The sequence below is a fragment of the Neovison vison genome, chromosome 2 (assembly GCF_020171115.1).
Source record: "Neovison vison isolate M4711 chromosome 2, ASM_NN_V1, whole genome shotgun sequence".
Lineage (NCBI taxonomy): Eukaryota > Metazoa > Chordata > Mammalia > Carnivora > Mustelidae > Neogale > Neogale vison.
Window position 1 is genome coordinate 86022186 of NC_058092.1, and position 27030 is coordinate 86049215.

Here is a 27030-nt window from a genome sequence, read left to right on the forward strand (position 1 = left end):
AGAAGAGGCAAACCCGACCAGGGAGAAGGTGGTCTGTGCATTGCAGGACCCAGACCTTTCTTCCAGCTTCAGCTCTAAAATTGGTCAGCTCTGGAAGCAGCAGGATCCTTGAGAAAAGAGATAAACACAGATGTTTGCAGAAGCCCGCGAGACAACCGGAGAATCCAGTTTGAGTTTCTTCAGTTTGCGAGTTTTGCTGGTGTTTTCAAGCGACGAGTCTACTGCGCAGCCCCAGGGTGCCTGCCAGGCCACCGCCGCATCTCCGGAAGAGCGTGGGATTTGACTGCATCTTTCGGGCACCGCCTCCATAAGCGCCGTGGCGCGCACGCGTACTGCCGCTGGGCCGGGAGATCCCGGGTCCCCGCGCGGAGTGTCGGGGTTTCTTTCAGCTGCTTCCGGTTTCCCGGGAGCCGGCGCCGCTTCGTGCTTCCGCAAGCCCCCTCGGCCCCAAGCGGGGACGGAAGTTTCGGAACTGCGGGGCCGGGGCGAGCATCTTTTCTTCCTTCCATTCCGGCAGAGGCCTTGTCGCTGCGGGCCGGACCGCAGGGCGTCCCCGATGGCGGCTCAGCGGGTGGAGGTGGACGGCGGGATCATGGAAGGGGTGAGTGCGGGGCAGGGCCAGTGGCGGAGGGAAGTGAGCTTCCCCGTCTGATGTTCTTTCTCTCCTCGCCCACCCACACCCTTGCCAGGGCGGCCAGATCCTGAGGGTGTCTACAGCCCTGAGCTGTCTCCTGGGTCTCCCTTTGCGGGTACAGAAGATCCGAGCCGGCCGCAGCACGCCTGGCCTGAGGTGAATCGGGGCGCTGGGGGGTGGGGCCGCGGGACTGGGGGATGCGGGTGAGCGAGCGCCGGGTGCGGGAGGGCGGACGGGCTGCTGTTTCGGGGCCTGGGGTTTGGGTCGCCCTGGGTGGCTGGGGAATTGGCAGCCCGGGTGTGATGCTTGTTAGAACCGGCCCCAAGGTTGAGGAATTTGAAGCCAGCCTCAATGCCCCGGGGCACCACGCTCCAGCTGGGGCGGTTAGCGGTAGTAGGGGCTGTGCGGTCTTGACAGCCTGAAGGGGCAAGTTGAAAAAATAGGCCCGCGTTCATTCTATATAGCTAAAGTTCTCTAGTCTCCTGATGAGTTGTCTTTTAAATGTTTTCTCCCATCATTGGGCTTATTAAGTACCTGGAGAGGTTGCTGCAAAGGGCAAGAGGGTTCAGGACAGCGTAGCCGGGAGGGTGGGAGGAAACCCACTTTTTAACCAGTATATTCACTGCTGCTGCACATTTTAGAATCCTAGCTCAGGCAAGGACCCTAACAAATTATTCTAGCTTACATTCAGACCTCTAAGAAGTTACGAGTACAGTCAGAATTACCAGTTGTGGACAAGGAAACACCTTGACCCTTGAACTTGTTTCGTTCCGTCTTCGAAACCAAGCGGTTCACTAGCTAAGTTTCAGGTATAGGCACCTATTAGAAGGGGACCCAGGTTGAAGCCAAACTGATTCCTTTGGACATTTTAAGAGATGGGCAATCTCTTGGTCTTTTATTTTAACCACATTTCCTTCTGAAATTATTAAAAGGCAGTTATTAATGTGTGCGAACATTAATTATCTTAGTCACACCAGTTGTTTGCAGCAATCAATTTCACCAGAAGGAAAATCCAATTTATTAAGAATGTGTTAGGTAGGGGCGCCTGGGTGTCTCAGAGGGTTACAGCCTCTGCCTTTGGCTCAGGTCATGATCCCAGGGTCCTGGGATCGAGCCCCGAATGGGGCTCTCTGCTCCGGGGGAAGCCTGCTTCCTCCTCTCTCTCTCTCTGCCTGCCTGCCTACTTGTGATCTCTGTCTGTCAAATAAATAAATACAATCTTAAAAAAAAAAAAGAATGTGTTAGGTACTTCATTAGTTTGCTAGAGCTGCCATAATACCAGATTGGGTAGCCTAAACAACAGAAATTTATTTTTCTCACTGTTCTGAAGCCTGCAGGTCCAAGATCAAGGTGCTGGCAGGGCTGGTTTCCTCTGAGAGCCATATGGGAAGATTCTTTCTAGCCGCTCTTCTTGGGTTGGAGATGGCCTCACTCTTGCTGCCTCTTCACATGGTCATCCTTATGGGCATGTGTACTCCTGATGTCTCTGTATGTCCAAATCTCCTTTTATAAAGATACCACAGAGAATAGATTAGGGCTTACCCTAACTGCCTCTTTTCTTTTCTTTTAAGATTTTATGTTTAAGTAATCTCTACACCCAATGTGGGTCTTGAACCCCAAGATCAAGAGTCCCATGCTCTACTGACTCAGCCAGCCAGCCAGCCAGCTAGCCAACCAGCTGTCCCCTGTCTCTTTTTTAACTTAATCACCTCCTTAAAGGCCCTAACGCCAAATAGAGTCAGAATCTGAGGTATTAGGAGTCAGGGCTTCAACATAAGAGTTTTGGAGGAACACCATTCAGCCCATAACAGGTTCCATAGATTATTCAATGACATGCAAGTGAGATTGGTGGCCCTGGGTAGGTTTTCAGCTTTCCTCTCTGTATACTTCTTATTTGCAATAGAATATTTCCAAGTATTTGCAATAGAATATTTCCATTTGCAATAGAATATTTCCAAACCACTTTGGTGGTTTGTTTGTGCTTTAGCTAAGCACAAACTATGTTTGTGCTTTTAGCTAAAGTAAGTGGTTTGGAAGGAGCCAAACGATGCCTTCAAACAGGTAGTCTAGGTTCCTTAAAACTCAAAAGAAGCTCTGACACTGAAGATATGGCACTTGTTGTGGTTAGACCTTGCTCTTTTCTTGCCATTGCAGTTTTATAAATGGGTCATAAAATGTGGGGCTATGGGCAGTCTAAATGAACACGTTTTGATGCAGTATTATGACCTGAAGGCCTCAACATTTATCTGGACTGGAAATGATTCGAGATTTGTGTGATGGGCAATTGGAGGGAGCAGAAATCGGTTCGACAGAAATAATGTTTACACCAGAGAAGATTAAAGGTGGAATCCACACAGCAGATACCAAGACAGCAGGGTATGTATCACTTATCTTCCACTGAAGTACGGGTTTTAGAGTGAGACCTGGATTCAGGTGCAGGTACCACCTACCATTACTAGACAAGTTGCTTAACTTCTTTGGGCTTTATCTTCTTCACTTTTAAAATGGAGATAAAACACTAACCTTTTAGGGACAGAGATGATGTAGTTTTGGGTATCTAATTGTTTATTAATTGTAGCTATTAAATCTAAATTTTCCTTTGTGCATGGTATAGCCTGTTTGTTTCTTTTTATTATTTAGAAATGGACTGTCGGAAAGTGACCAAGTTTTTATGCTCTGTAGTAAGAGTAGTTTTTGCATTGTATGTAGCCTATCTAGTTCTTGGCTTGCTGCTAATTATGGACCATATTCTACTATTTTTGTTGTCTTTTAGTAGATATTTGTGCTAGGTATTTTTGTTGTCTTTTAATAGATACTTGTGCTCCCTGTTTAGAAATGTTTAGATCTGATCTTGGGGTTCCTCCCCCTTTGGAAAATGGATATTTAACAATTAAATTGAGCCTTTATCCTTTTCCAAGAATTCCTCCTTTTATTGATAACATACAGAGAGCACATTTTTTGTTTTCTGAGTTATTTGGCTGATTGCTATTGTAAATCATATCGTTTTACCAAAATCCTATTTTTACTGGGAAATTTGATAAAATAAGAACTAGTAATGTAAACCTGATGCTACTTTGTATCAGAAACTGTTTTAATAGATTTTGATTATTTTAGTTTATGAAAGTGTTTAGTGGGCACCTAGGCGGCTTAGTTGGTTAAGTGATTAAGCATCTGACTTTGGCTCAGGTCATGATCTCAGAGTCCTGGGAAGAAGCCCTGAATCAGGCTTCCTTCTCAGTGGGGAGCCTGCTTCTCCCTTGCCTTCTGCCCCCACCTTCACCCTCCACCCACACCCCGTGCTCTCTTTCTCGCTCTCTCAAATAAATAAAATCTTAAAAGAAAGAAAGAAAGAAAGAAAATATTTAGTGATAAGTGAAATTTGGCTATGGTGTGAATAGACCTCTGTGAAAAGGGACCTGCTGCCAGGCCTAAGGTGAGGTTTTCCGACGGAGAACTTTCTAAGGGGATTAAGGAATTTTGAGGTATCTTTATTTATAGCCAGCATGTTATTTTGGATATTCTCCTGTATAGGAAGGGGGGAAGTTCAATAGTTAACCAACTGTCTAAAGATTAAAACAGAATTACAGAATTTTGAAGCTGCAAGAGGGAAAGTAGAAACCATGTATTTCCAGTTCTTCCTCCACTTTGTGAATGAGAGAATAAAGAGCCTCTGGGGTTGAGTGATTTACCCAATGTCATGGAGTCAGGGACAGAACTAGATTAGAATGTAGGCCTTCTGGCTTCTAATCCACTAGACTATATGGGAAATGAGTTTAAAGTTGCAAATCCAGCTCCATTGATGAGACTTAAACTAAGCTTTTTCCTAGCAAGAAAACATATCTTACTTACTCACATTCTAACATTTTTATCTTACACTGTGATTATAGTACCATGTGTTTTCTCAGGTGTCTACCCTTGTTTTTGCAATTTCTTACTCTCCTAAAGTTAAGGTTTTCTTTTTTTTAAGATTTATTTATTTTTTTATTTGAGAAAGAGATGGAGAGAGCAAGATCGCATGGTAGGGAGGGGCAGAGGCAGAGGGAGAGGGAGAGGGAGAGGCAGACTCTCCGCTGAGCATGGAGCCCAATACAGGGCCAGAGCCCAATACAGGGCTCGATCCCAGGACCGCAGGATCATGACCTGAGCCTAAGGCAGACACTTAACCAACTGAGCCACCCAGGTGTCCCTGAGGTTTTCTTTACTATTCTTAGAATCTGATTTTATCTGTGGAGAGGGGAAAACACTTTAAATTTCGGTGTCCTCAGAGGGAATAAACACTGAGAAATTAAGTAGTGTTAACCTTATGGTTTGCTGTAAACTAAACATTTCCAGGTTTTTTCACTTGCTCCTCACTTAACTCCTTAAGAACAGGGATTATGTTGTATATGTTTTCTCTTATAATACCTAATATGTTACGCAGTCAGTAAATGAAATGCATCGTCAGTGACAGAGACTGTTTATTTCAGTACATGGTGCGTTGTTAATATGAGAAGGTTAAGTAAAGGTCTGTCTTTTGGTATTAGAGGCTATGTCTAATCTGTACCACAGTCTGTATGAATGTGACAGCTCATGTAGATAATCTGACCAAGGGTTTCATTTTATAAAATACTGCATATTATTGAGTTAATTCGTGTGATTTTTCACATTATATTACTATAATGACCAGAGGTGAGTTACAGCAAGGATTATTTCCTTTAAACTTACTTCAGTGTAAATTATTCAGCTGTCAGTCTTTGTAAAAGATTATTCCATTATATCATAAACTCCATGGTGGTAAATAATGTATCTTGACATCTGGAACAATGCCTTGTGCATGGTAGAGATTCAGATGTAATTATTTAAGTATTTCTCGACCTTGGCTTGACTTGTATGTTTAACTATCTGTCATTGTAGAAAAGTTATTACAACTTAATTGACTCTATTTTCTTCGCTGTGTTTTTAGGCTTTAGCTATATTAAATGGATTTTCATAGATCACACTTTCAAGAATCCTTTTATAAAAACTATAAGAACAGTTTTATTTTTAAAAAATTTTTTTAAATTTTTTTTTATTTTTTAAAGATTTTATTTCTTTATTTGACAGGCAGAGATTACAAGTAGGCTGAGAGGCAGGCAGAGAGAGAGAAGGAGGAAGCAGGCTCCCTGCTGAGCAGAGAGCCCGATGCGGGGCTCGATCCCAGGACCCTGGGATCATGACCTGAGCCGAAGGCAGAGGCTTAACCCACTGAGCCACCCAGGCGCCCCTAAAAAAAAATTCTTTTACTTCTATGTAACTTAAAGATAACATGGCTAATGAGGTGGATTCAAACCTTGATTTGCTGATCATTTAAGGCCCGTTTCTTCTATGAAATACTATCTTTCCATTTATTTATTTATTTGAGAGAGAATGAGAGAGAGCAAGCATGAGAGGGGGAAGGTCAGAGCTTCCCCACTGAGCAGGGAGCCCTATGTGGTACTTGATCCTGGTACTCCAGTATCATGACCTGAGCCGAAGACAGTTGCTCAACCAACTGAGCCACACAGGTGCCCCAGAAATGCTGTCTTTAAGATTCAGGATTTCCTTAGTTACTGAGGTGTTTTGTTTTTGTTTTTGTTTTTTAACAAAAACAGGTCTAGAGACACCTGGGTGACTTAGTCAGTTAAGCATCTGCCTTCGGCTCAGGTCATAATCCTGGGGTCCTGGGATTGAGCCCCACATTGGGCTCCTTGCTCAGCAGGGAGTCTGCTTCTCCCTCTGCCTGCCGCTCCCCCTGCTTGTGCTCTCTCTCTCTCTCTCTGACAAATAAGTCTTTAAAAGAAACTAAAGCAAGATCTATGCCTAGTGTGGGGGTTGAACTCATGACCCTGAGATCAAGAGTTGCATGTTTCCAAGAACAATAAGATACCTGGGAATAAACCTAACCAAAGAGGTAAAGGATCTGTACTCGTGGAACTACAGAACACTCATGAAAGAAATTGAAGGAGACACAAAAAGATGGAAGACCATTCCATGCTCTTGGATCGGAAGAATAAACATTGTTAAAATGTCTATACTGCCTAGAGCAATCTGTAATTTTAATGCCATTCCGATTAAAATTCCACCGGTATTTTTCAAAGAGTTGGAGCAAATAATCCTAAAATTTGTATGGAATCAGATCCCAATTTGCTAAGGAAATGTTGAAAAAGAAAAACAAAACTGGGGGCATAACGTTACCCCAGTAAAGCCTGATTTCAGGCTTTACTACAAAGCTGTGATCACCAAGACAGCATGGTACTGGCATAAAAACAGACACATAGACCAGTGGAACAGAGTAGAGAGCCCAGATATGGACCCTCAACTCTATGGTCAAATAATCTTCGACAAAGCAGGAAAAAATATCCAGTGGAAAAAATACAGTCTCTTCAATAAATGGTGCTGGGAAAATTGGACAGCTATGTGTAGAATGTAGGAGAATGAAACTCGACCATTCTCTTACACCATACACAAAGATAAACTCGAAATGGATAAAAGACCTCAACATGAGACAGGAACCCATCAGAACCCTAGAGGAGAACATAGGTAGTAACCTTTTCAATATCAACCACAGCAACTTTTTTCAAGGTATGTCTCCAAAAGCAAAGGAAACAAAAGCGAAAATGAATTTTTGGGACTTCGTCAAGATCAAAAGCTTCTGCACAGCAAAGGAAACAGTCATCAAAACAAAGAGGCAACCCACAGAATGGGAGAAGATATTCACAAATGACAGTACAGACAAAAGGTTGATATCCAGGATCTTCAAAGAACTTAAATTCAACACGCACAAAACAGACAATCATGTCAAGAAATGGGCAGAAGACATGAACAGACACTTCTCCAATGAAGACATAGAAATGGCTATCAGACACATGAAAAAATGTTCATCATCACTAGCCATCAGGGAAATTCAAATTAAAACCACACTGAGATACCACCTTATACTAGTTAGAATGGCCAAAATTAGCAAGACAGGAAACTACATGTGTTGGAGAGGATGTGGAGAAAGGGGAACCCTCTTACACTGTTGATGGGAATGCAAGTTGGTGTAGCCACTTTGGAGAACAGTGTGGAGATTCCTCAAGAAATTAAAAATAGAGATTTCCTATGACCCTGCAATTGCACTACTGGGTATTTACCCCAAAGAGACAGATGTAGTAAAAAGAAGAGCCATCTGTTCCCCAATGTTTATAGCAGCAATGGCCACAGTTGCCAAACTGTGGAAAGAACCAAGATGCCCTTCAACGGATGAATGGATAAGGAAGATGTGGTCCATATACACTATGGAGTATTATGCCTCCATCAGAAAGGATGAATACCCAACTTTTGTATCAACATGGACAGGACTGGAAGAGATTTTGCTGAGTGAAATAAGTCAAGCAGAGGGAGTCAATTATCATATGGTTTCACTTATTTGTGGAGCATAACAAATAACATGGAGGACATGGGAAGATGGAGAGGAGAAGGGAGTTGAGGGAAATTGGAAGGGGAGATGAACCATGAGAGACCATGGACTATGAAAAACAATCTGAGAGTTTTGAGGGGGCAGGGGGGTGGGAGGTCGGGGGAGCCAGATGGTGGGTATTATAGAGGGCACATATTGCATGGGGCACTGGGTGTGGTGCATAAACAATGAATTCTGTTACACTGAAAAGAAAGAAAAAAAAAAGCTGCATGCTTTACTGTCTGAGCCAGCCAAGTGTACCCCCTCTTTTTTAATGGGTTGTTTTTAAACTTTAGACTTGAGGTTACATACCTGCCTTCCCAGTTGTCTGTGCTTGGCTCATTTTGATGTGTAGTAACACCATGTTCTTGAGACTTTAGAAAGAAAATGTGGCTAACCCTGTTTTGCCTTCTTAGGAGTGTATGCCTCTTGATGCAGGTCTCAATGCCCTGTGTTCTCTTTGCTGCTTCTCCATCAGAGCTTCGTTTAAAAGGTGGAACGAATGCTGAAATGGCACCACAGATTGATTACACAGCTATGGTAAGGGCCTTTGTTGTTGATGAACTGACATGATCTCTCATGTATTCTTCTGAATCTCTGTCCTCTATTAAATATATCCTGAGTGGTTTGTGTGCATACCTGTTCATTTCTTCATGGTGTCTAGTTCTTTTGTGGGAGAGGGTAATGGGTTGTGTTTAGATTTTGTGTTGTATCTTAGAACAGTGTTCATAGTGGACAATTAAATGTTAATCTTTTAATTTTGGTTTATATATCAGTTATTTTATTTGAAAAATAGAACTCTCCTACGTATTTTTGTATCAATATTTATCCATAGTGCCTTCTTGCCAGTTCAGTGCAGAGCACTTTTGTTTAATAAATATGCATGTTGAATCAGTGAATATTTGTGGTTTAAGTAACAATAAACTGATTTTTCAGGTTTTCAAGCCAATTGTGGAAAAATTTGGTTTCAAATTTAATTGTGATATTAAAATGAGGTAAGTTACTTATTTTTTAGCCCTTCGACCCGCTTAAAATTGTGGGAAAGCGAGACATTAGATAATTATTCTGGAACCCACTACTTCTTGTAGTAATTAGGAAATAGAGTTTGTAGGAAATAATTGTGCTTCCTGGGCTTAAAAACAGAAAGCAGTAGGGGGGCATGCCACAGCAGCCACATATGGTGTTTGCTTGTTTCTAGGAAGAAATATTTTCAAGGGAATCGCTACACTGAGGGACCTTCACGTCTGGTGTTATCCATTCTCAACACAAACTGAGTACTTTCTGTGTGCAGAAAGTGGATTAAGCATGGCAGGGTCATAAAAGGGACTCTCCTCCACAATGCAAATCAGTTATTTTCCAAAGAAATACATTGATTTTTTTTTTCCCAATTTATTTATTTTCAGAAAAACAGTATTATTTTTTCACCACACCCAGTGCTCCATGCAAGCTGTGCCCTCTATAATACCCACCACCTGGTACCCCAACCTCCCACCCCCCCGCCACTTCAAACCCCTCAGATTGTTTTTCAGAGTCCATAGTCTCTCATGGTTCATCTCCCCTTCCAATTTACCCAAAAGCACATACCCTCCCCAATGTCCATAACCCTACCCCCTTCTCCCAACCCCCCTCCCCCCAGCAACCCACAGTTTGTTTCGTGAGATTAAGAGTCACTTATGGTTTGTCTCTCTCCCTATCCCATCTTGTTTCATGGATTCTTCTCCTACCCACTTAAGCCCCCGAAACACATTGATTTTTCAGATTATTTCTCTCTAAGGCTTCCCTTCTGCCACATAAAAACAAAGCCTGATTTCTTCATGAGGCATTTAAGTGTGCTACAGTCTTGGTCCATTGTTCCAGTTTACCTTTCTAGCTTCATTCCCTGCACCCCCACCCCCCATGTATTCTAACACACGTTTACTTGCTCTTTAAACCTACTCTGCCTTTGGGCTTTCATTTCTTTGTTCATGTTTTTCCTCTCCTGCTCTCTTAAAAACTAGAAATCCTATATTTTTTCATAGTGTAACCTGTAATGTCTTGTGTGAATTGTCCATGGGTGTGTCTCTGTTGGAATTCATATTTGCACCTCTCTTGTGGTCTTTTTACAGCCTGATGTGGTCTAGTAGGTTGTCTTTGTGGCCATGTATTTATCAGATGGGGAGCTCCTTGTGTATAGGAGCGCTGTTACTCTCTTCTTGATGTTGCCGGCGTCCTCTATAGAATAAAGTGACACTCAGTATTTGAGTTACAGTTTTGTTAGTGTTTAGCTACTTCAGTATTCATCATATATTACTGAGGACCTCCTCCTTGGCAGATGTTATTTTAGGGCACTGGAATATAGCAGGAACAAAACGGACAAGGTGCTTCTGTCAAGGAGCTTATATTCTAAAACAGCATGGTCAAAAAGAACTTTCTGCGTTGAGGGAAATGTTCCCTATCTGCCCAGTATAGTAGTCACTAGCCGCATACGACTGTTGAGCACTTAAAATGTGGCCGGTGTGACTTGGGAGCTGAATTTTAAATGACATTTAAATTTAAATGGTCACATGCAGTCTGTGGCTACCATATTGGACAGCACAGACTCAAAACATTACTTGGAAATTTCAAACATGAACTATATATTTGGAGATCATTCACATGTTATTTTATTGTAAAAGTTTAGCTTTATTTTTGTTGTACAAGCAGTTTATGTGAGTGTTTGTTATACTTTCTGTAGGGGCTACTACCCAAAAGGGGGTGGTGAAGTGATTGTCCGAATGTCACCAGTTAAACAGTTGAATCCAATAAATTTAACTGACCGTGGCTCTGTGACTAAGATATATGGAAGAGCTTTTGTTGCTGGTGTTTTGCCATTTAAAGTAAGTTGTCTGGAAGTGTATGTGGGTCTTGGTATTATGTCATAATAAATTTTGAAATTCTTGAAAGCACTCATTTTTTTCTGAAGATTTTATTTTTAAATACTCTGTATGCTGAACGTGAGCTAGAACTTAAACACTTGAGATCGAGAGTTGCATGCTCCAGTCCATGGGGTGCCTGGATGGCTTAGTTGGTTAAGTGTCTGCCCTTGGCTCAGGTCATGATCCCAGGGTCTTGGGATTGAGTCCCTCATTGGGCTCCCTGCTCAGTGGGGAATCTGCTTCTCCTTCTCCCTCTATGCTCTGTTTCTCATTCTCTCTCCAGTAAATAAATAAAATCTTAAAAAAAAAAAAGAGTTGCATTCTCTACTGACTGAGCCAGCCAGTTCCCCCTAATGCACATAATTTTTTAATAGATTTTTTCATTAAAAATTTTTCCTAAATATCTATGCTCTTTACTCTTGAAAGTCTAGTTTTTATATAATGCACATAAAAGTTATTAATTATTGTATGTTCCTTTGAAGGCTTGAAAATAATTGTCAAAATAATCATTAATTTCTTTTATTCTATTTTTCTGTCTTGCCACAATAGGTAGCAAAAGATATGGCAGCGGCTGCTGTAAGATGCATCAGAAAGGAGATTAGGGATCTTTATGTTAACATCCAGCCTGTTCAGGAACCTAAAGACCAAGCCTTTGGCAATGGAAATGGAATAATGTGAGACAATACACTTTTTCCTGGGTGTTGATTGAGAGCTCTGAAATAATTATCCTGTTTAAGTGAAAGATCTGTAGTTTTTCTGTTGAAATAGTACAGTTTTAAAAATGCATATTTTTAAGGACATTCCTACCTAAAACAGCAGTATTATGAATTAAGACCATTATTTTATTCAGAATTTTTCTCTGGGTATGGTTTGCTTTTCATTACGTTGTAAGAGTTCTTTCACTCTTAAGATAGCTCTTAAATTAATCAGAAGTTAGTCTTTGAAGCTGATCCTAAGAGAGGCATTTCCAGTTGTTTTTCTGTACCTCAAATGTGAAGTCCATTGACATGTAAACGTTAGATCTGGCAAAGATATATTTAGAAAATAATTTTATTAATTTAATTAGGAGTTATTGATTTAAATATAAAAATGCTTTAATCTTTTGAAGTATGAGAGTGTCTCTTGTGGATGAAAAGTATCTTTCAGAGTTTCTATTAAAGGATTTAAATGCATGTCCTACATTTGATAGTTCTATCTAAAAACTATAAAACAGGGCACTTGGGTGGCTCAATGGGTTAAGCATCTGCCTTCAACTGAGGTCATGATCCCAGGGTCCTGGGATGGAGCCCTGCATCAGGCTCCCTGCTTGGTGGAATGCCTGCTTCTCCCTGTCTCTCTGCTGCTTCTCCTGTTTACGCTCTCTCTCTCTCTCTCAAATAAATAAAATCTTAAAAAAAAAATAACAAAAGTAAAAACTAAAGCAAAACCAAACATTTCTGTAGAAAGATCTTTCCTTTTTTTAATTGAAGTGTAGTTGGCATTGAATTATATATATGATATAGTGATTTGACAATATGTTTTGCTCACCACGAATGCAGCTTCCATCTGTCACCTTATGATGCCATTACAATACGATGGACTGTATTCCCTATGCTGTGCCTTTCATCCCAGTGGCTTACTTATTCCATAACTGGAAACCCTGTATCTCCCAGTCCCCTTCTCCCATTTTGCCCATCCCCCATCCCTTCCACTTTGACAACCCTCAGTTTATCCTGTATTTATGGATCTCTTTGCGCTTTTGTTTTTTAGATTCCACATATAAGTGAAATTGTGTGGTATTTGTCTCTCTTTGTCTGACTTATTTCACTTAGACACAAATGGCAAGATCTCATTTTTTATGGCTGAGTAATACTCTACTGTGTATATACATACCACACCTTCTTTAGCTATTCCTCTATTAATGGACACTTGAGTTGCTACTGGCTTTGTAATTAATTATTGATAGATATATACTTATTGCCCTTTTGTTAATTGTTTTCTGGTTGTTTTTGTAGTCCTCTGTTTCTCTTGTGTTCTTCTCTTGCTTCCTTTGTGATCGATGACTTTTGGTAGTGTTCTTTCTCTTGGTGTTTTCTTTATTTTCTGTGTACCAACATTTTAGTTTTGTGGTTTCCATGAGGTTCATATAAAACATCCTAAGTATATAGCAGTCTATTTTAAGGTAGTGGGAGAGCCTGAGTCTGGAGAGAGGCAGAGGAAGGGGGAGAGACAGATCCCAAGCATACTCTGCCCTGAGCTTAGAGCCCCATATAGGGCTTGTTCTCATAACCCTGAGTTGGTGACTGAAATCAAGAGTCAGATGCTCAATGCACTGAGCCACCCAGGGGCCCCTCATAAAATATAGTATAGTAGAAATGGTATCTTTTATTGTGGATGGCAGAACTTCAAGGAGAGTCATTCCTTGTATGTAAATCGATTAGAATCTAGTGTGACTTCTTGTCAGAAGTGCTGAAGGATACTGATGCTCTGATGAAGTTGGACTATGCTAGTTGTGCCGCTCCCTATATAGAGAATTTCACTTTTGCAATTTACTAGATAGATCTAATTCTACATACTTAATAATCACTATTCCACTGTATTATATTTGCATATAATTTTAGAACATATCATAGATAGTAATACTTTTTTTTTTCCTATATAGCATTATTGCTGAGACATCCACTGGCTGTTTGTTTGCTGGATCATCACTTGGTAAACGAGGTACGGATAAATGAATGGGGGTCCACAATTTCCAGTGCTAGTGTAAAATTTTTTAATTATCTGGATTTGAATGTTATAGCATGATTGATGGTAAGTGTAAAAGGATATGGTTAATGGATTATGTTTTAGAGTCAGTTAGATTTTCAGTCTTTCTCCTGACTTTATACTTAGAAAAATTTCAGTTATAGAAAGGTTGAACAGCTAATGAACATCCACCCGCTGTTCTCCAAGGTTTATCAGTAGTGAACTTTTAGCTACAAGTTTGTGAATTTCTGAACTATTTCAATGTAAGTTGCAGATACTGTTGTACCCTTGAATACTGTAGTACGGATGTCCAGAGAGTAATACCTAAGTAATCACAATAGCATTTTACACCCAGAGAATTTGTCTGTTATATTCAGATGTAACCAGTTGTTTCCAGAAAATTTTTTACAGCAGTGTTTTTGGTTTTTTTGACCACTCAGCTAATTGGTCATGTCTACTTAATTTCTTTTCTTTTTTTTTTTAATTTTTAATCTTTTATTAGCATATAATGTATTATTAGCCCCAGGGGTACAGGTCTGTGACTCTCTATACTTAGTTTCTTTCCTACTACAAAATAGTTTCACCTTGCTTTTTCTTTCATGATACTGACAGTTTGAAAAGTTCAGGCCATTTTCTCATAGAATTTCCCACAATTTGGATTTGTCTGATTGTCTCATGATTAGATATATTCAGGTGAAACATTTTTAGTAGGAATAGGTGCATTCCATTGTATCAAAGCAGGGTAGGTGATAATGTCAGTTTGTCTTTTATTGATAAAGCTGGCTGTAATCACTTGGTTAAAGCAATGTCTTCCAGGTCTGTTGGCTATAAATCCTTTCCTTTTTAAAAGTAATAAAGTCATCTGGGATAATACTTTGAGACCATTTGATTATCTTATTCCTCTACAGCTTTCATGCAATGGTTTTAGTGTCTATTGGTGAATCTTCCCTGCATTAGTTATTACATTGGTGATTTCAAAAAACTGAATACTTTTGTGAAAGGGAAGTATAGTTAAGATTTAGTATATTTGGGAGAGGAGATACGTGTATACATTGGATTGTAATATTGAAGTTACTTTTGCCACTGAGGTCAGTATACATTGGATTGTAATATTGAAGTTACTTTTGCCACTGAGGTCACTTCTAGTTGGACTCCTTCTTACTTGTGTGGTAGCTGCTTACTTTATTGCTACTTTGTAGATCTTTAAAAGGTACTTCCCCAGGGCACCTGGGTGGCTCAGTGAGTTGAGCCTCTGCCTTTGGCTCAGGTCATGATCTCAGGGTGCTGGGATCGAGCCCCACATTGGGCTCTCTGCTCAGCAGGGAGCCTGCTTCCCCCCTCTCTTTGCCTGCCTCTGTGATCTCTCTCTGTCAATAAATAAATAAAATCTTTAAAAATAAATAAATAAAAGGTACTTACCCTTGTAGTTCTTTTTAAACACATTTATTACTGCCAAAAATAAAAAAATTTCAGGTAAATCATAGTCTACTCACTTGGTAGATGTAGATACCAGTTGGGTATCAGATCTTATCAACATAATGCAATAAGTAAAATCATAATGATATAATGAATATGACATAACTGAATTCTATTTAAAACTGCTATATAAAGTGTGATTGGTGGACCAGCAGCATATCAGCATTATCTTGGAATTTATTTGAAATACAAGTTTGGAGGTTTATTTCATATCTATCAAATTAAAATCTCTGGAAGTTGGGCCCAAGAATCTGTTTTAACAAGCTCACTGGAGCCATCAGAAAAGATGAATACCCAACTTTTGCATCAACATGGATAGGACTGGAGGAGATTATGCTGAGTGAAATAAGTCAAGCAGTGAGAGTCAATTATTATATGGTTTCACTTACTTGTGGAGCATAAGGAATAACACGGAAGACATTGGGAGATGGAGAGGAGAAGGGTGTTGGGGGAAATCGGAGGGGGAGACAAACCATGAAAGACTGTGGACTCTGAGAAACAAACAGGGTTTTAAAGGGGAGGGGGTGGAGGGATGGGTGAGCCTGGCAGTGGATATTAAGGAGGGCACGTGTTGCATGGAGCACTTGGTGTTATGTGCAAACAATGAATCATGGAACACTACATCAAAAACCAATGATGTGTTGTATGGTGACTAACATAACACAGTAAAAAATAAGTAAGTAAATAAATTTGGAAAAAAAAAACAAGCTCACTGGATACTTCTGATGTACAATGAAGTTTGAGAAGTAGTGATCAAAAATACATTTACAGTATGCTAATTTCTTTTTAGATATGGGGAGGAATCAACATGGATCGTGAACCACATTGATTCGTCCCTGTACCTAACAGTCTTGAGAAAGCAAAGATAATGGAAAATATAAAGCAGGGACTAGAAGCCCATGTAATACGTGATAAGTGCTGGACAGGCATTGGGTAGAATATGACTTCATTGGGTACCAAGATGTGCCAGGTAGTGTATTCTATGGTCATAGTGGAAGAGCCACTGTCCTGCTTCCTGGCTTAGTCTGGCAGAGGAGACAAGACAGGTACAATTTTGCTATTCCCAGGGTACCATAGGAACACAGGAGAAGAACAGCTAATTCTCCTTTGGGGGATGATTGACTCCAAATCTGGCTTCTGCCATTCAGCGAGCCTCCAAAGCATTCTGTAGATAAGTAGAAATTAGCCAGATGACAAAGTGAGCTAAGGAGGAAGGACATGGGACAGTGCTAACATAAAAGAGTTGTATTCTCTGTTTGGGCAGTACAACCAAGTATGACAGGTACAGGATCTGGAGTGGGGGAGTGGAGATGAGGTTAGAGAGGTTAACAGTGGCCAGATGTTGAAGCACTTCATAGGCTGTGGAAAGGACTTTGAGTTTCATCATGAAAACATAAAGATTTTACAGAGGAATGTAATATCAGATCTTTAGAAAGATAATTCTGATAGATATGTGGAGGATAAGAAGAAAACCATTTTGGAGGCAGGAGAACAAGACTGTTGTAGCTGTTCAGGTCAGAAATGGTGAGGGCCTATACGAAGGAAAGCGGTGACTGGGACTAGAGAGGGGAATTCCGATAACAAGAGTATCAGGACGGGGAGCAGATATTTGGTGACCAGTTGCATATGGGAAGTGAGGAAGGCTAGCTTGGCTAGTTGGGAACACTTACAAATTGTGATATAGGAGGTGGAGTTAGTTTGCCAGCGTAGATGATAGTTTTAGATATGTTACATTGAGATTGTAAAGTGACCAGTACTCTGTTACCAGCAACACCTAGAATGAACTTTGCTGGTCAGCTCTGAAAAATGTCTACTATTCCATCAACACTTTTTCTTACTTCGTCATATGAGACCACTTTTACTTTGATGTTGTCTTTGGACAGTACAGTTTCAGAGTTCGAAGTACTTACTTCTAGAGTTATAACAGAAGGAAGGAATAGATGATAGGGCAACATACTTGCTTAGAGTGACTGACTCCTGCTGGTGCTCTCCCTTGTTTCCAAGCAGGCATAGATGTCAAATGAGATGTCATTAGTTAATGTCAAGGCAGCTTGGGGTCTTATCGCTCAGCTTAGGTTGCGTATATATTTAAGGATATCAGAGAGAATGTCGTAGCTTGCACCGTTCCCCTTCATTTCTGATGGAGAAAATGTCCCCTTTCATTTCTGACTGAAACTAACCAGAACATTACCAGATCCTGAATGTTAATGTCTAAGAGTTATTACCTGAAGCAACATTAGCTGCTTGTCCATACTGTTGGTTGTGGTAGAAACAGTGACCTGTGAACTAGTCATTTTTCACTGTCTCAGTTACTAAAACTAATTTGATCTTTATTTCTTTATATATTGAGTGAGAGACTTAGCCTGGAGAATCTCTCAAGTCCTTCCAGCTGTAACATTCTTTGATGTTGTAACAAAAGTGAGGTTTGGTTTTGTGTGAGAATCCTGGGGCTTTGGATGGAGGCAGTGTGTTTTAATAGAGCACCAGACTGAGAATGAGAGGACAGAATATTCAGTCCCGCCATGATTCTGCATGGCAACTCTGGGCTCTCCTTTTCTGAAAAATGAGATTGGACCACTAGCTGTATGTCAGGACCTCTTCCAACTTTATTTGATGACAGTATGGACAGGATATATTGTTGTGTATTCTTTGCTTGCTCTTGTCTTTCAGTTAATTATGTTCTTTAAACATTTTTTTAAACTTTAGTTTTTATTTTTTTTTTTTAGAAGGAGAGAGAGTGAGTGGGGGAGAGGGGCAGAGGGAAAGGGAGAGAAAGAATCTTTTGTTTTTTGTTTTTTTTTTAAAGATTTTATTTATTTATTTGACAGACAGAGAACACAAGTAGACAGAGGCAGGCAGATAGAGAGGAAGGCAAGCAGGTCCCCTGCTGAGCAGAGAGCCTGATGTGGAACTCAATCCCAGGATCCTGAGATCATGACCTGAGCCGAAGGCAACGGCTTAACCCACTGAGCCACGCAGGCGCCCGGGAGAGAGAGAATCTTAAGCTATATGCTCCATCTCACAACCCTGAGATCATGACTTGTGCTGAAATCAAGAGTCGGACGCTTAGCCGCCTGAGCTGCCCAGGTGCTGCTCAGTTAGTTACGTTCTTTGCTGTGGTGGCACAATGGTCAGCTAAGATGACTTGTGCCTCTGGTTAATCAGTCCCTGTTTCCTGCGTGTGGAAATTGCCCAGGTTAGAGTCATCACTTTCCTTCCCTCCTTCAGTATATGTGGTAATTCATGGCATCCCTCTAATGTCCTAAAATCAATCCTTTGACCTTCTCTTTTTAATCTATAACCATTTTGTAATATTGTCCTTTTTATAAGCTAGAAAACACCCAAATCATTGAATGTGAATTTTAATTAGCTGTTACAAACCATCAAAATTGAGACCTTTTTAAGAAATACCCAAAATACCAGATGATTATTTGTCCATAGAAATACCCAAAATACCAGATTATTATTTGTCCATAGAAAAGCATTAACATTTTAGAGGAAATTAGAGTTTTGCTCTTTTGTGTAGAATAGTACTAATAAGCAGATTTCTCATATATACTTCATTTTGTTGAGTTGCCACAGACCTCTAGTAATAGCTGGTAATGATGTAGATCCATTTGTACCATTATTCACTATCAAGGTGGCTGGGTGAGAGGGAGTGTGAATGGCTCTGGGAAATACTTAACCGCTTGGCAGAGAAATTTTAGCCCATCTGCTGCTCACTAATACTGCCAAGCCAGAAATTCTTTCCTTCTCCCTCATCCTCTGTGCACGTTTTAGCCATTCTTCAAGAACTCATGTGAGGCCTTTATGCTCCATGAAACATTCTCTAATTGTTCTAGAACCTATAATCTTTTCCTTTTCTGAACTTTCTTTGGGGATATAGTTTATACCTTACAGCTTAGTACCTGCTTATCCTCTGATTCTCCAATATATGAGTATTTTTTTAAGTTGCCTTACCAAAGGAACCAGTTACTATTACTTAGTGGTAGGACACACATATTAGGTACTCAGTATTAACTTATTATTAATAGTTTATTATGAACCAGTCATGGTAATATACAGCTTTATAAATATTACCTCTAATACCTGTAACAACTTTGCAGCTTTTATCATCGCCATTTCCATCTCCACTTGGAAGAGGAAAGAGAAGAGGCTGAGTAGTTGAGATTCATACCACATGTTCCAAGTCACTTCATTCAGTTATGTACTTGACTGATGGATATTGTGAAGATATTTATTATATTATAGTAACCATTGTAAGGAAAAACAGTTAAAATTGTGAATATTCCACTTTTCTGGGAAATCTTACTGAGGTATATATGTGATCAAATGAATTTCCAAATATAAAATAGAAATAAAAACTAACCACATTCTCATGCCTTAAAAGACATTTTTATTTATAGCCAGGGGCTTCTTCTGGTTTAAAGTAAATACTGTAAAAGAATCACTTGAGGGGCACCTGGGTGGCTCAGTCGGTTAAGCAGCTGACTCTTGATTTCAGCTTGGGTCATGATCTCAGGGTCCTAGAATCCAGTCCTTGGTCGGGCTCTGTGCCTATCAGGGAATCTGCTTGAGGATTCTCTCCCTCTCTCCCTCTGCACCTCTCCCTGCTTATTCTCTATTTCTCTCAAATAAATATACAAATCTTAAAAAAAAAAATCATTTGATATTCTACTACTTTTGACAGCCTTATTTTGTATTCAACATTGTATAAAGATTTGGGGCATGTGGAGAAGCAGGAAGTAGGGGATGGTGATAAATAATCTGTCTTATTTTCAAAATAAGATAATGCTTGTTTAAGTCTTAAAGGAATAAAATTTTATTTTATTTAATATGAGAATTTTTTTGATATGAGAATTTTTATCTGTTCTTCCTTAGATGAAAATTAATTCTGACTTTTAAAAAATCCTTTAATTCTAATAGAATTGCCTACAGATGAATTATAACACATATAAACTACAAATTTTAAATTTTGAAGTTGAAGCATAGCATTATGGGATCATAACTTGGTTATAAATTGGTTTCCTAATTAGTACTTTTATTTTTTTTTTAATTTTTAAAGATTTATTTATTTTGAGAGTGTACAAACAAGAGGGGCAGAGGAGAAAGAGAGACAATCTCCAGCAGACTCCATGTTGAATGCAGAGCCCCATGTGACCCCAAGATCATGACTTTAGGTAAAACCAAGAGTCAGACACTTAACCAACTGAGCCACCCAGTTGCCCCTCATAATTAGTACTTTTTTTTTTTTTAAAGATTTTATCTATTTATTTGAGAGAGAGAGACAGTGAGAGAGAGCATGAGCGAGGAGAAGGTCAGAGAGCGAAGCAGACTCCCCATGGAGCTGGGAGCCTGATGTGAGACTCGATCCCGGGACTCCAGGATCACGCCCTGAGCTGAAGGCAGTCGTCCAACCAACTGAGCCACCCAGGCGTCCCATAATTAGTACTTTTAAAACAGGGCCAAAGCAGCCTGGTTTTTCCTCCACTAGGTGCATTTAAAGATACAAATGATTTGCCTGTGCTAAGCTCCCAGAAGACTTAAGTATTTTAAAGGTCTTATCCTAAAAATTGCATTGGGTGAATGCAGAGGCCTAAAAAAATGTTATACCAGTGCTAACTGGGATATATTAATTCAACTTTTTGCCTCTTCATAATTTAGTTTTTTCCTGTCGTGTCTGTCCTAGGTGTAAATGCGGACAAGGTTGGAATTGAAGCTGCTGAAATGCTCTTAGCAAATCTCAGACACGGGGGCGCTGTGGATGAGTATCTGCAGGACCAGGTAAGCATGCCCGCAGGAGAGAAACCTTGTAGATCCCGAGCTTCGTCATCATCATCCTCTCCGGTAGAAGGTGGTGCTTTTCCATCCACAGATTGTTTGGGCAGAGCTTCAGCCAGTCTTCTTAAACTAGTCAGCCTGTCTGCACCAAGTTGAATTAAGATACTGGGTAGCATTTCTGTCAGCTGCTTTGTCTCAGCATGGCCTGTAATGGTGGTAAAGTGTTCGCTGCCAGCGATGCCTGAACTTTGGGGTTGTTAAAGTGCATCACTGTTCCTTGGTTTGTGAACATATTCACTTCAATACTAGAGAAATTATTTACCTCTGACTTCTTTAAGGAGAACTGAAGTTTTTTATCAACTGCTATAGCAGTTTTATGAACCACCCTCTTCTTTCGGCGAGCAGTTCCTTTCCCACCAATGCACACTTGTGCTTGCAGTTGGGGGAGTTTCTCCTGGTTCATGATAGTTTCTTTCATCTTATTGGAGCGGAAGTGGGACCGTGTGGGGAACTAAGGTTGAAGTTCAGGGGGTCTCAGGTGGACCAGCTGAGATTAGGTCTAAATATAAATTTTAATCATTGACTTTTGAAGACTAATTGGCATGTCCTAGTTCCAGTTTTTAAATATTCTGCAATTACATACCTCAAATTTCAGTTTTCATCTTGACCTGGCTACAGCATTTGGCCCAACGGATCACTCTATCCTTCTTGAAATATTTTCCTCACTTGCTTTCTTTTTTTAATTTTTAAATTATTTAGAGTCAGTGGTGGCTGCAGAGGGAGAGGGAAAGAATCTTAAGCAGGCCCACGCCCAGGACAGAGCCTGACACAGGGCTAGATCTCACAACCCTGAGATGATCTGAGCCAAAATCAGATCTGAAACAACTGAGCCACCCAGGCTCAGTTGCTCCCTGAAACATTATTATCTTTCTTTTTCTCCCTGGCTGTGTGTTCTAGTCTTTTGCTAGTTTGTTATTACTATTGTGTTCATCTTCTCAACTTCTAAATTTTGGAGAATCCCTAGGCTCAGGCTCATGCATCTTTTCTGTATCTGTATTCACTTCCTCAGTTATTTTGTCCAATGTCACAGCTTACGTACCATCTGTATACAAACAATTCCCAAATTTATATCATTGGCTCAGGCTTTTCTCCTTAACTCCAAATTCATATCCCTTGCTCCTGTCAGTATTTACACTTGGATGTGTCATAGACCTCTGAAACTTAACATATCTACTTACATGGAGAGATACTGGTGAATGTTTCCAAGTAAGATCTTTTTATGGTCCACTGTCTTGATATATTTTCTTTTTTTCTACCACACTTTTTTCTCCTTAATCTCAAATTAGCAATCTGTATTTAAAAATATACTCTTCAGGATTTCTTAACCAGTTTCTTCTTTCTTTCTTTTTTTTTTTTTTTTAAAGATTTTATTTTTAAGTAATCTACACTCAGCGTGGGGATTGAACTCACAACCCCAAGATCAAGAGTTGAATGCTCCTCTGACTGAGCCAGCCGGGTGCCACCCCCCATCCACTGCTTTAACTAGTTTCTTAAGACAATTTCCCTTGTTTCCAGTCTCTTCTTACCCTAGTGTACTCTGTACTCCCAGTAATTCTGTATTAGTATATTTATTTACCTGTTAAAATGTAATTTTAGAGAGTGGAAGAAGTTTGTCATATTCTAGCTTGTAGAGACAGTTGGTCTGATTAAATAGATTAGCTTTTAACTCTATATTTTATTCTTAAACAGTAATTTTAGAAAACCTATGTTAACAACTGCTGCTAAGCATTTCTGTACGATATCACAGACTTCAGGTGACACAGGTTTTTTATCATCTTCAGAATAATAGAAAGAAGTAGAAATTCTTTTAGCTCTTTTGATTTCTAATAGTATTTTCATGTGGTAAGGAGTAGAATTTTAACTCCAAATACTAGTAAACGTGCAAAATTTTTCTTCTTTGTTCTTTTTTTAATAGCTGATCATTTTCATGGCATTAGCCTGTGGAGTTTCCAGAATAAAAACAGGACCAGTTACACTCCATACACAAACGGCTATACATTTTGCTGAACAACTAGCAAAGGTGAGTATTCCATTAGTGAGAGTAATTGATTTTTATTGTAGCCAGTTTTGAGTCAGGTTGTAATAGACAGAAAATTTAATAATAATCATAATTGCTGTCACTCACCTAGTATTTCCTGTGTGGCGGACATTGAGCTAACTCAGCAATTTACTTGCATCATCTTATTCTGCATAAGCACTTTATTATTTATTTTAAGATTTTATTTCTTAATTTGAGAGGGAAAGAGAGAGCGAGGGAGCACAGGCAGGGCGAAGGGCAGAGGGAGAGGAAGAAGCAGGCTCCCCACTGAGCAGGGAGCCCAATGCGGGGCTCGATCCCAGGACCCTGAGATCATGACCTGAGCTGAAGGCAGAGGCTTAACTGATTAAGCCACCCAGGCGCCCCATATTTACTTATTTGTAAGGATTCATTTACTTATTAGAAAGAGCACAAGAGCTAGGGGGAGGGACAGAGGGAGAAGGAGAATCTCACGCAGTCTCCCTGCCAAGTGTGGAGCCTGACGTGGGGCTCAATCCCCGGATCCCATGATCACAACCTGAGCCAAAATCAAGAATCAGCTGCTCATGAGCCATCCAGGTGCACTTCTGCATAACTATTTTAACCCACTGAGCCACCCAGGCACCCTGCATAACCATTTTAGATGGCTCTTTATTATTATTCCCATTTTCCATGTGAGTAAAGTAAGGTAGAGGGATTCAATTAATTGCTCAAGACTATAGTTTCTTAGTGGCAGAACTGTATTTTGAGTAAACCCAGGAAAGCATACATCAGAGCTCACAGGTGGTACTGCCTTACAGAGTAAAGATGTTTTGGTGAGAACTATGAAATCAAATCATAGGGGATTTATAATTGGCCATAAACTTAAATATTTATATAATAATTTATATGTTTCATTTTCTTGTGATTCTGTGGTAGAATGGAATATTTGCTGAAATTTTCATATCAGTCCTCTTAACTTTTGTAAACTAGATTTACAGTTTTTAATGAAATAAGATTTAGTATTGTACTTTTTTTTAAAAAGTGACTTTTATTGTACCTTTTTAAAAAAGTGACTAACATGTTTATCTCATCTGGAACTAATATAATTTCTTTATAGAAAATTTGGAAAATAAGGGGGGGAAAGTGCCATAATTCCCTTTTGCTAGTAAAACCACTGTTGACCTTTAGGTATTTTCCCCTGAAAAGTGTTTTCTCTTTGTACTTTTTTTTTTTACACTTAATGCACACAGCTTCATTTCTTGCCTTTTCCAATAACTTTGCATAGTTCCATTTTGCTATAGTCTTTGTAATTTCATAAAGTGATATAAAATTTATAAGTCAGAATTTTATGAAGGTGCTGACCTTAAGTAGTTTTAAAAATTATAAGTCACACTGTTTAAAAAAAAAAAAAGCCACTATAAACATGTACTAAGCACAAAGTCACTGTTACCCTACTCTCTCCAGTTTATTTGTACGATTTTTAATAACATGGGGGCATAGATAAGGGGCACCTGGGTGGCACAGTCTGTTAAGTGTCAGATGCTTGGTTTTGGCTCAGGTTTTGATCTCACGGTTGTGAGATCGAGCCCCACATCAAACTCTGCACTCAGTACAGAGTTTGCTTGAGATTCTCTTTCCCTCTCCCTCTGCCCCTCCTGCTTATACTCTTTCTTTCTCTCTGTTTCTAAAATAAATAAATAAGCTTTTTCTGCCATCTTGGGGCCTGTGGAGGCCTGCTGGGAACAGGACTCCTCTAAAACGCCAAATAATGTCTGGAAGGCTGTGGTCCAAGGCCATTTTTGCTGGCTAGAAGCAGGGTCTCTGCAACCAGAGGGAGCACACAGCTCTTCTTAAAATCGAAGGTGTATATGCTCGAGATGAAATGGAATTCTATCTAGGCAAGAGATGTGCTTACGTGTATAAAGCAAAGAACAACGCAGTGACTCCTGGTGGCAAACCAAACAAAACCAGAGTAATCTGGGGAAAAGTAACTGGTGCTCATGGAAACAGCAGCATGGTTCGTGCCAAATAAAGCAACCTTCTTGCTAAAGCCATTGGCCACAGAATCCGTGTGATGCTTTACACCTCAAGGATTTAAATTTAATGAAAAGTAAATAAAGGTGTAGATTTGTTCTCTTGTAAAAAAAAAAAATTAAAAATTAAAAATAAATAAATAAATAAGTCTTAAAAGAAAGAAAAAAGCTTGGATAAATTTTGGTTCAGTTGTAGGAAAAGGCTAATAGGAATTAAAAGCAAATTATATTTGATATCGAGAGATCGTTAGCTGTATTTTTTATTTTTCCATTAATGCTGTATTTCCATAATGCTGTATTTCCATTAATGCTATCTTTCTTTGTGGACTATGATCTCCTTGAGAGTAGGAACCAAGTTGTATTCATTTGATCTTCTGTTTTATAATACTTTGCATGTAATAGACGCTGACATGTTATTTGAAGTGAGTACCCAGTGAAAAGTACTGTGACCTGGCATTTATAGCTCTGGTTTCTTTTTAGCTTTGTTATCTTTTAACTGAGGGATGTTGGGTGAGCTGCTTTGTCTTTCTGTACCTCTGTGCAGATAATTGATCTGTAAAATCAGAGACTGGTGCATAATCCCTTAAGACTCCTTTCAGCTCTAAATTTTTGTAGTTTTCAATATGTTTGTATATAGGTTAGAAATGGTTTCCTTGACTGTTCCTATGTTTCATGTTTATATAATGCTTACAGTGTGAGGAAATATTTATGCATATATAGTTACATAAATAATTTGGCTATATAGCTCAGAATTCAGTGTGTATTCTTTCAGCAATAATTTTCAGTATTACTGTTTATCAGTACACTGCCACATAAAACTGAAACTGGAATAATTTGTGAATATTATTATTTAACAGGGCCCCAAAGTGATAGTTTTCAAATGGTGTTTTATAGAATCCTAAGGTTTTAGGCACCCTTGAAATCCCTTTGCTACAAATTAAACCCACTCAGTTGTTTTGATTTTAATTGTTTTGTTAGAATGAACACAGTAGCTTTAAAAGAAAAAAAAGGTTTCCAGAATACAGTGATGGAGATTGTATATTTCAAAGCCAAACTCGAATTCGTTAGCAAGTCAAAAATAACACTGCTAAGACAGTAAAGATGAAGAACCTCCCCCCACCTTCCTTCTCTGAACTAGATTTTTTTTGAATAACATATTTAGGGAATAAAATTGGCAAGAAAAATTTGAGGGAAATTGAAAACTTGATACTTGACAAAATAAGAGAAGTATAAATGCTTCAGTGCCCCATTTTAGAAAAAATTTAGGAAGTAGGTAGTTGAAGGTATGTTACAGTTAACAGTTGAGATTTTAAAAATGATGATTGCCTAGCCTACAGACATCCTGGGATTTTGATTCAGTGGTTACAGAGTGGCTATACATTCTGGCAGGCTATACATTCTGACAGAACTGCACAAGCATTATTTCTGAACAAGAGTCATGGTTCTGGAGCAAAATATTTTATATCCAGACTACTGAATTTCTTATGAGTCATTTGATCTTTGTGCCTCTAGCTGCTTCAGTAAAATGAGTTAGATATTAATTACCTGACTTTTTAAGTAGGATTTGTGGGCTCTCCTTTCATCCCTCCTCATATTGCTTATATACTAAACACTTCTCTGGTTTCAGGCTAAATTCTCTGTGAAGAAATCAGAAGATGAAGAAGATGCATCTAAAGACACTTACATTATTGAATGCCAAGGAATTGGAATGACAAATCCGTATCTATAGGGTATTTGCCTTTTAAATAATACCTCAGTGATGTATTGCACTAATCCATAAATACTAGAAAACAATGAATAAGAAGTAACTTATTAAAGAATCTGACATAAGCATGGAGATGAAGTACAGAGTGTTGTAGATTTGCTGAGAATTAATTCTTCATCAAATTAATCTTACTTTGACTATCTCCTGAGATAAGGACAAGGAAATAAAAGAGCTGATGGATGTGTATAATAGCTGATTTCAGTATTAAAGTATTGAAATAGAACATTCA

General features: G+C 39.3%; 1 protein-coding gene and 1 pseudogene across 3 annotated transcripts; both read left to right on the forward strand.

The window, feature by feature from the left end:
- The first annotated feature begins 337 nt into the window (after window positions 1-337).
- Window positions 338-27030, forward strand: RTCA (RNA 3'-terminal phosphate cyclase). 3 transcript variants are annotated; one of them, XM_044238763.1, is made up of 11 exons: window positions 338-601; window positions 690-790; window positions 2867-3010; window positions 8486-8609; window positions 9006-9064; window positions 10783-10924; window positions 11513-11637; window positions 13605-13663; window positions 20853-20947; window positions 22920-23024; window positions 26664-27030. In XM_044238763.1, exons 1-11 carry the CDS (start codon window positions 557-559, stop codon window positions 26763-26765), a joined length of 1101 nt encoding a protein of 366 aa, XP_044094698.1. In that variant the 5' UTR covers window positions 338-556; the 3' UTR covers window positions 26766-27030. The 3 variants fall into 3 exon arrangements, with proteins under 3 accessions (XP_044094698.1, XP_044094699.1, XP_044094700.1); XM_044238764.1 differs by having other exon boundaries at window positions 338-577; XM_044238765.1 differs by lacking the exon at window positions 338-601 and having other exon boundaries at window positions 747-790; window positions 2852-3010.
- Window positions 24723-25110, forward strand: LOC122900243 (annotated as a pseudogene).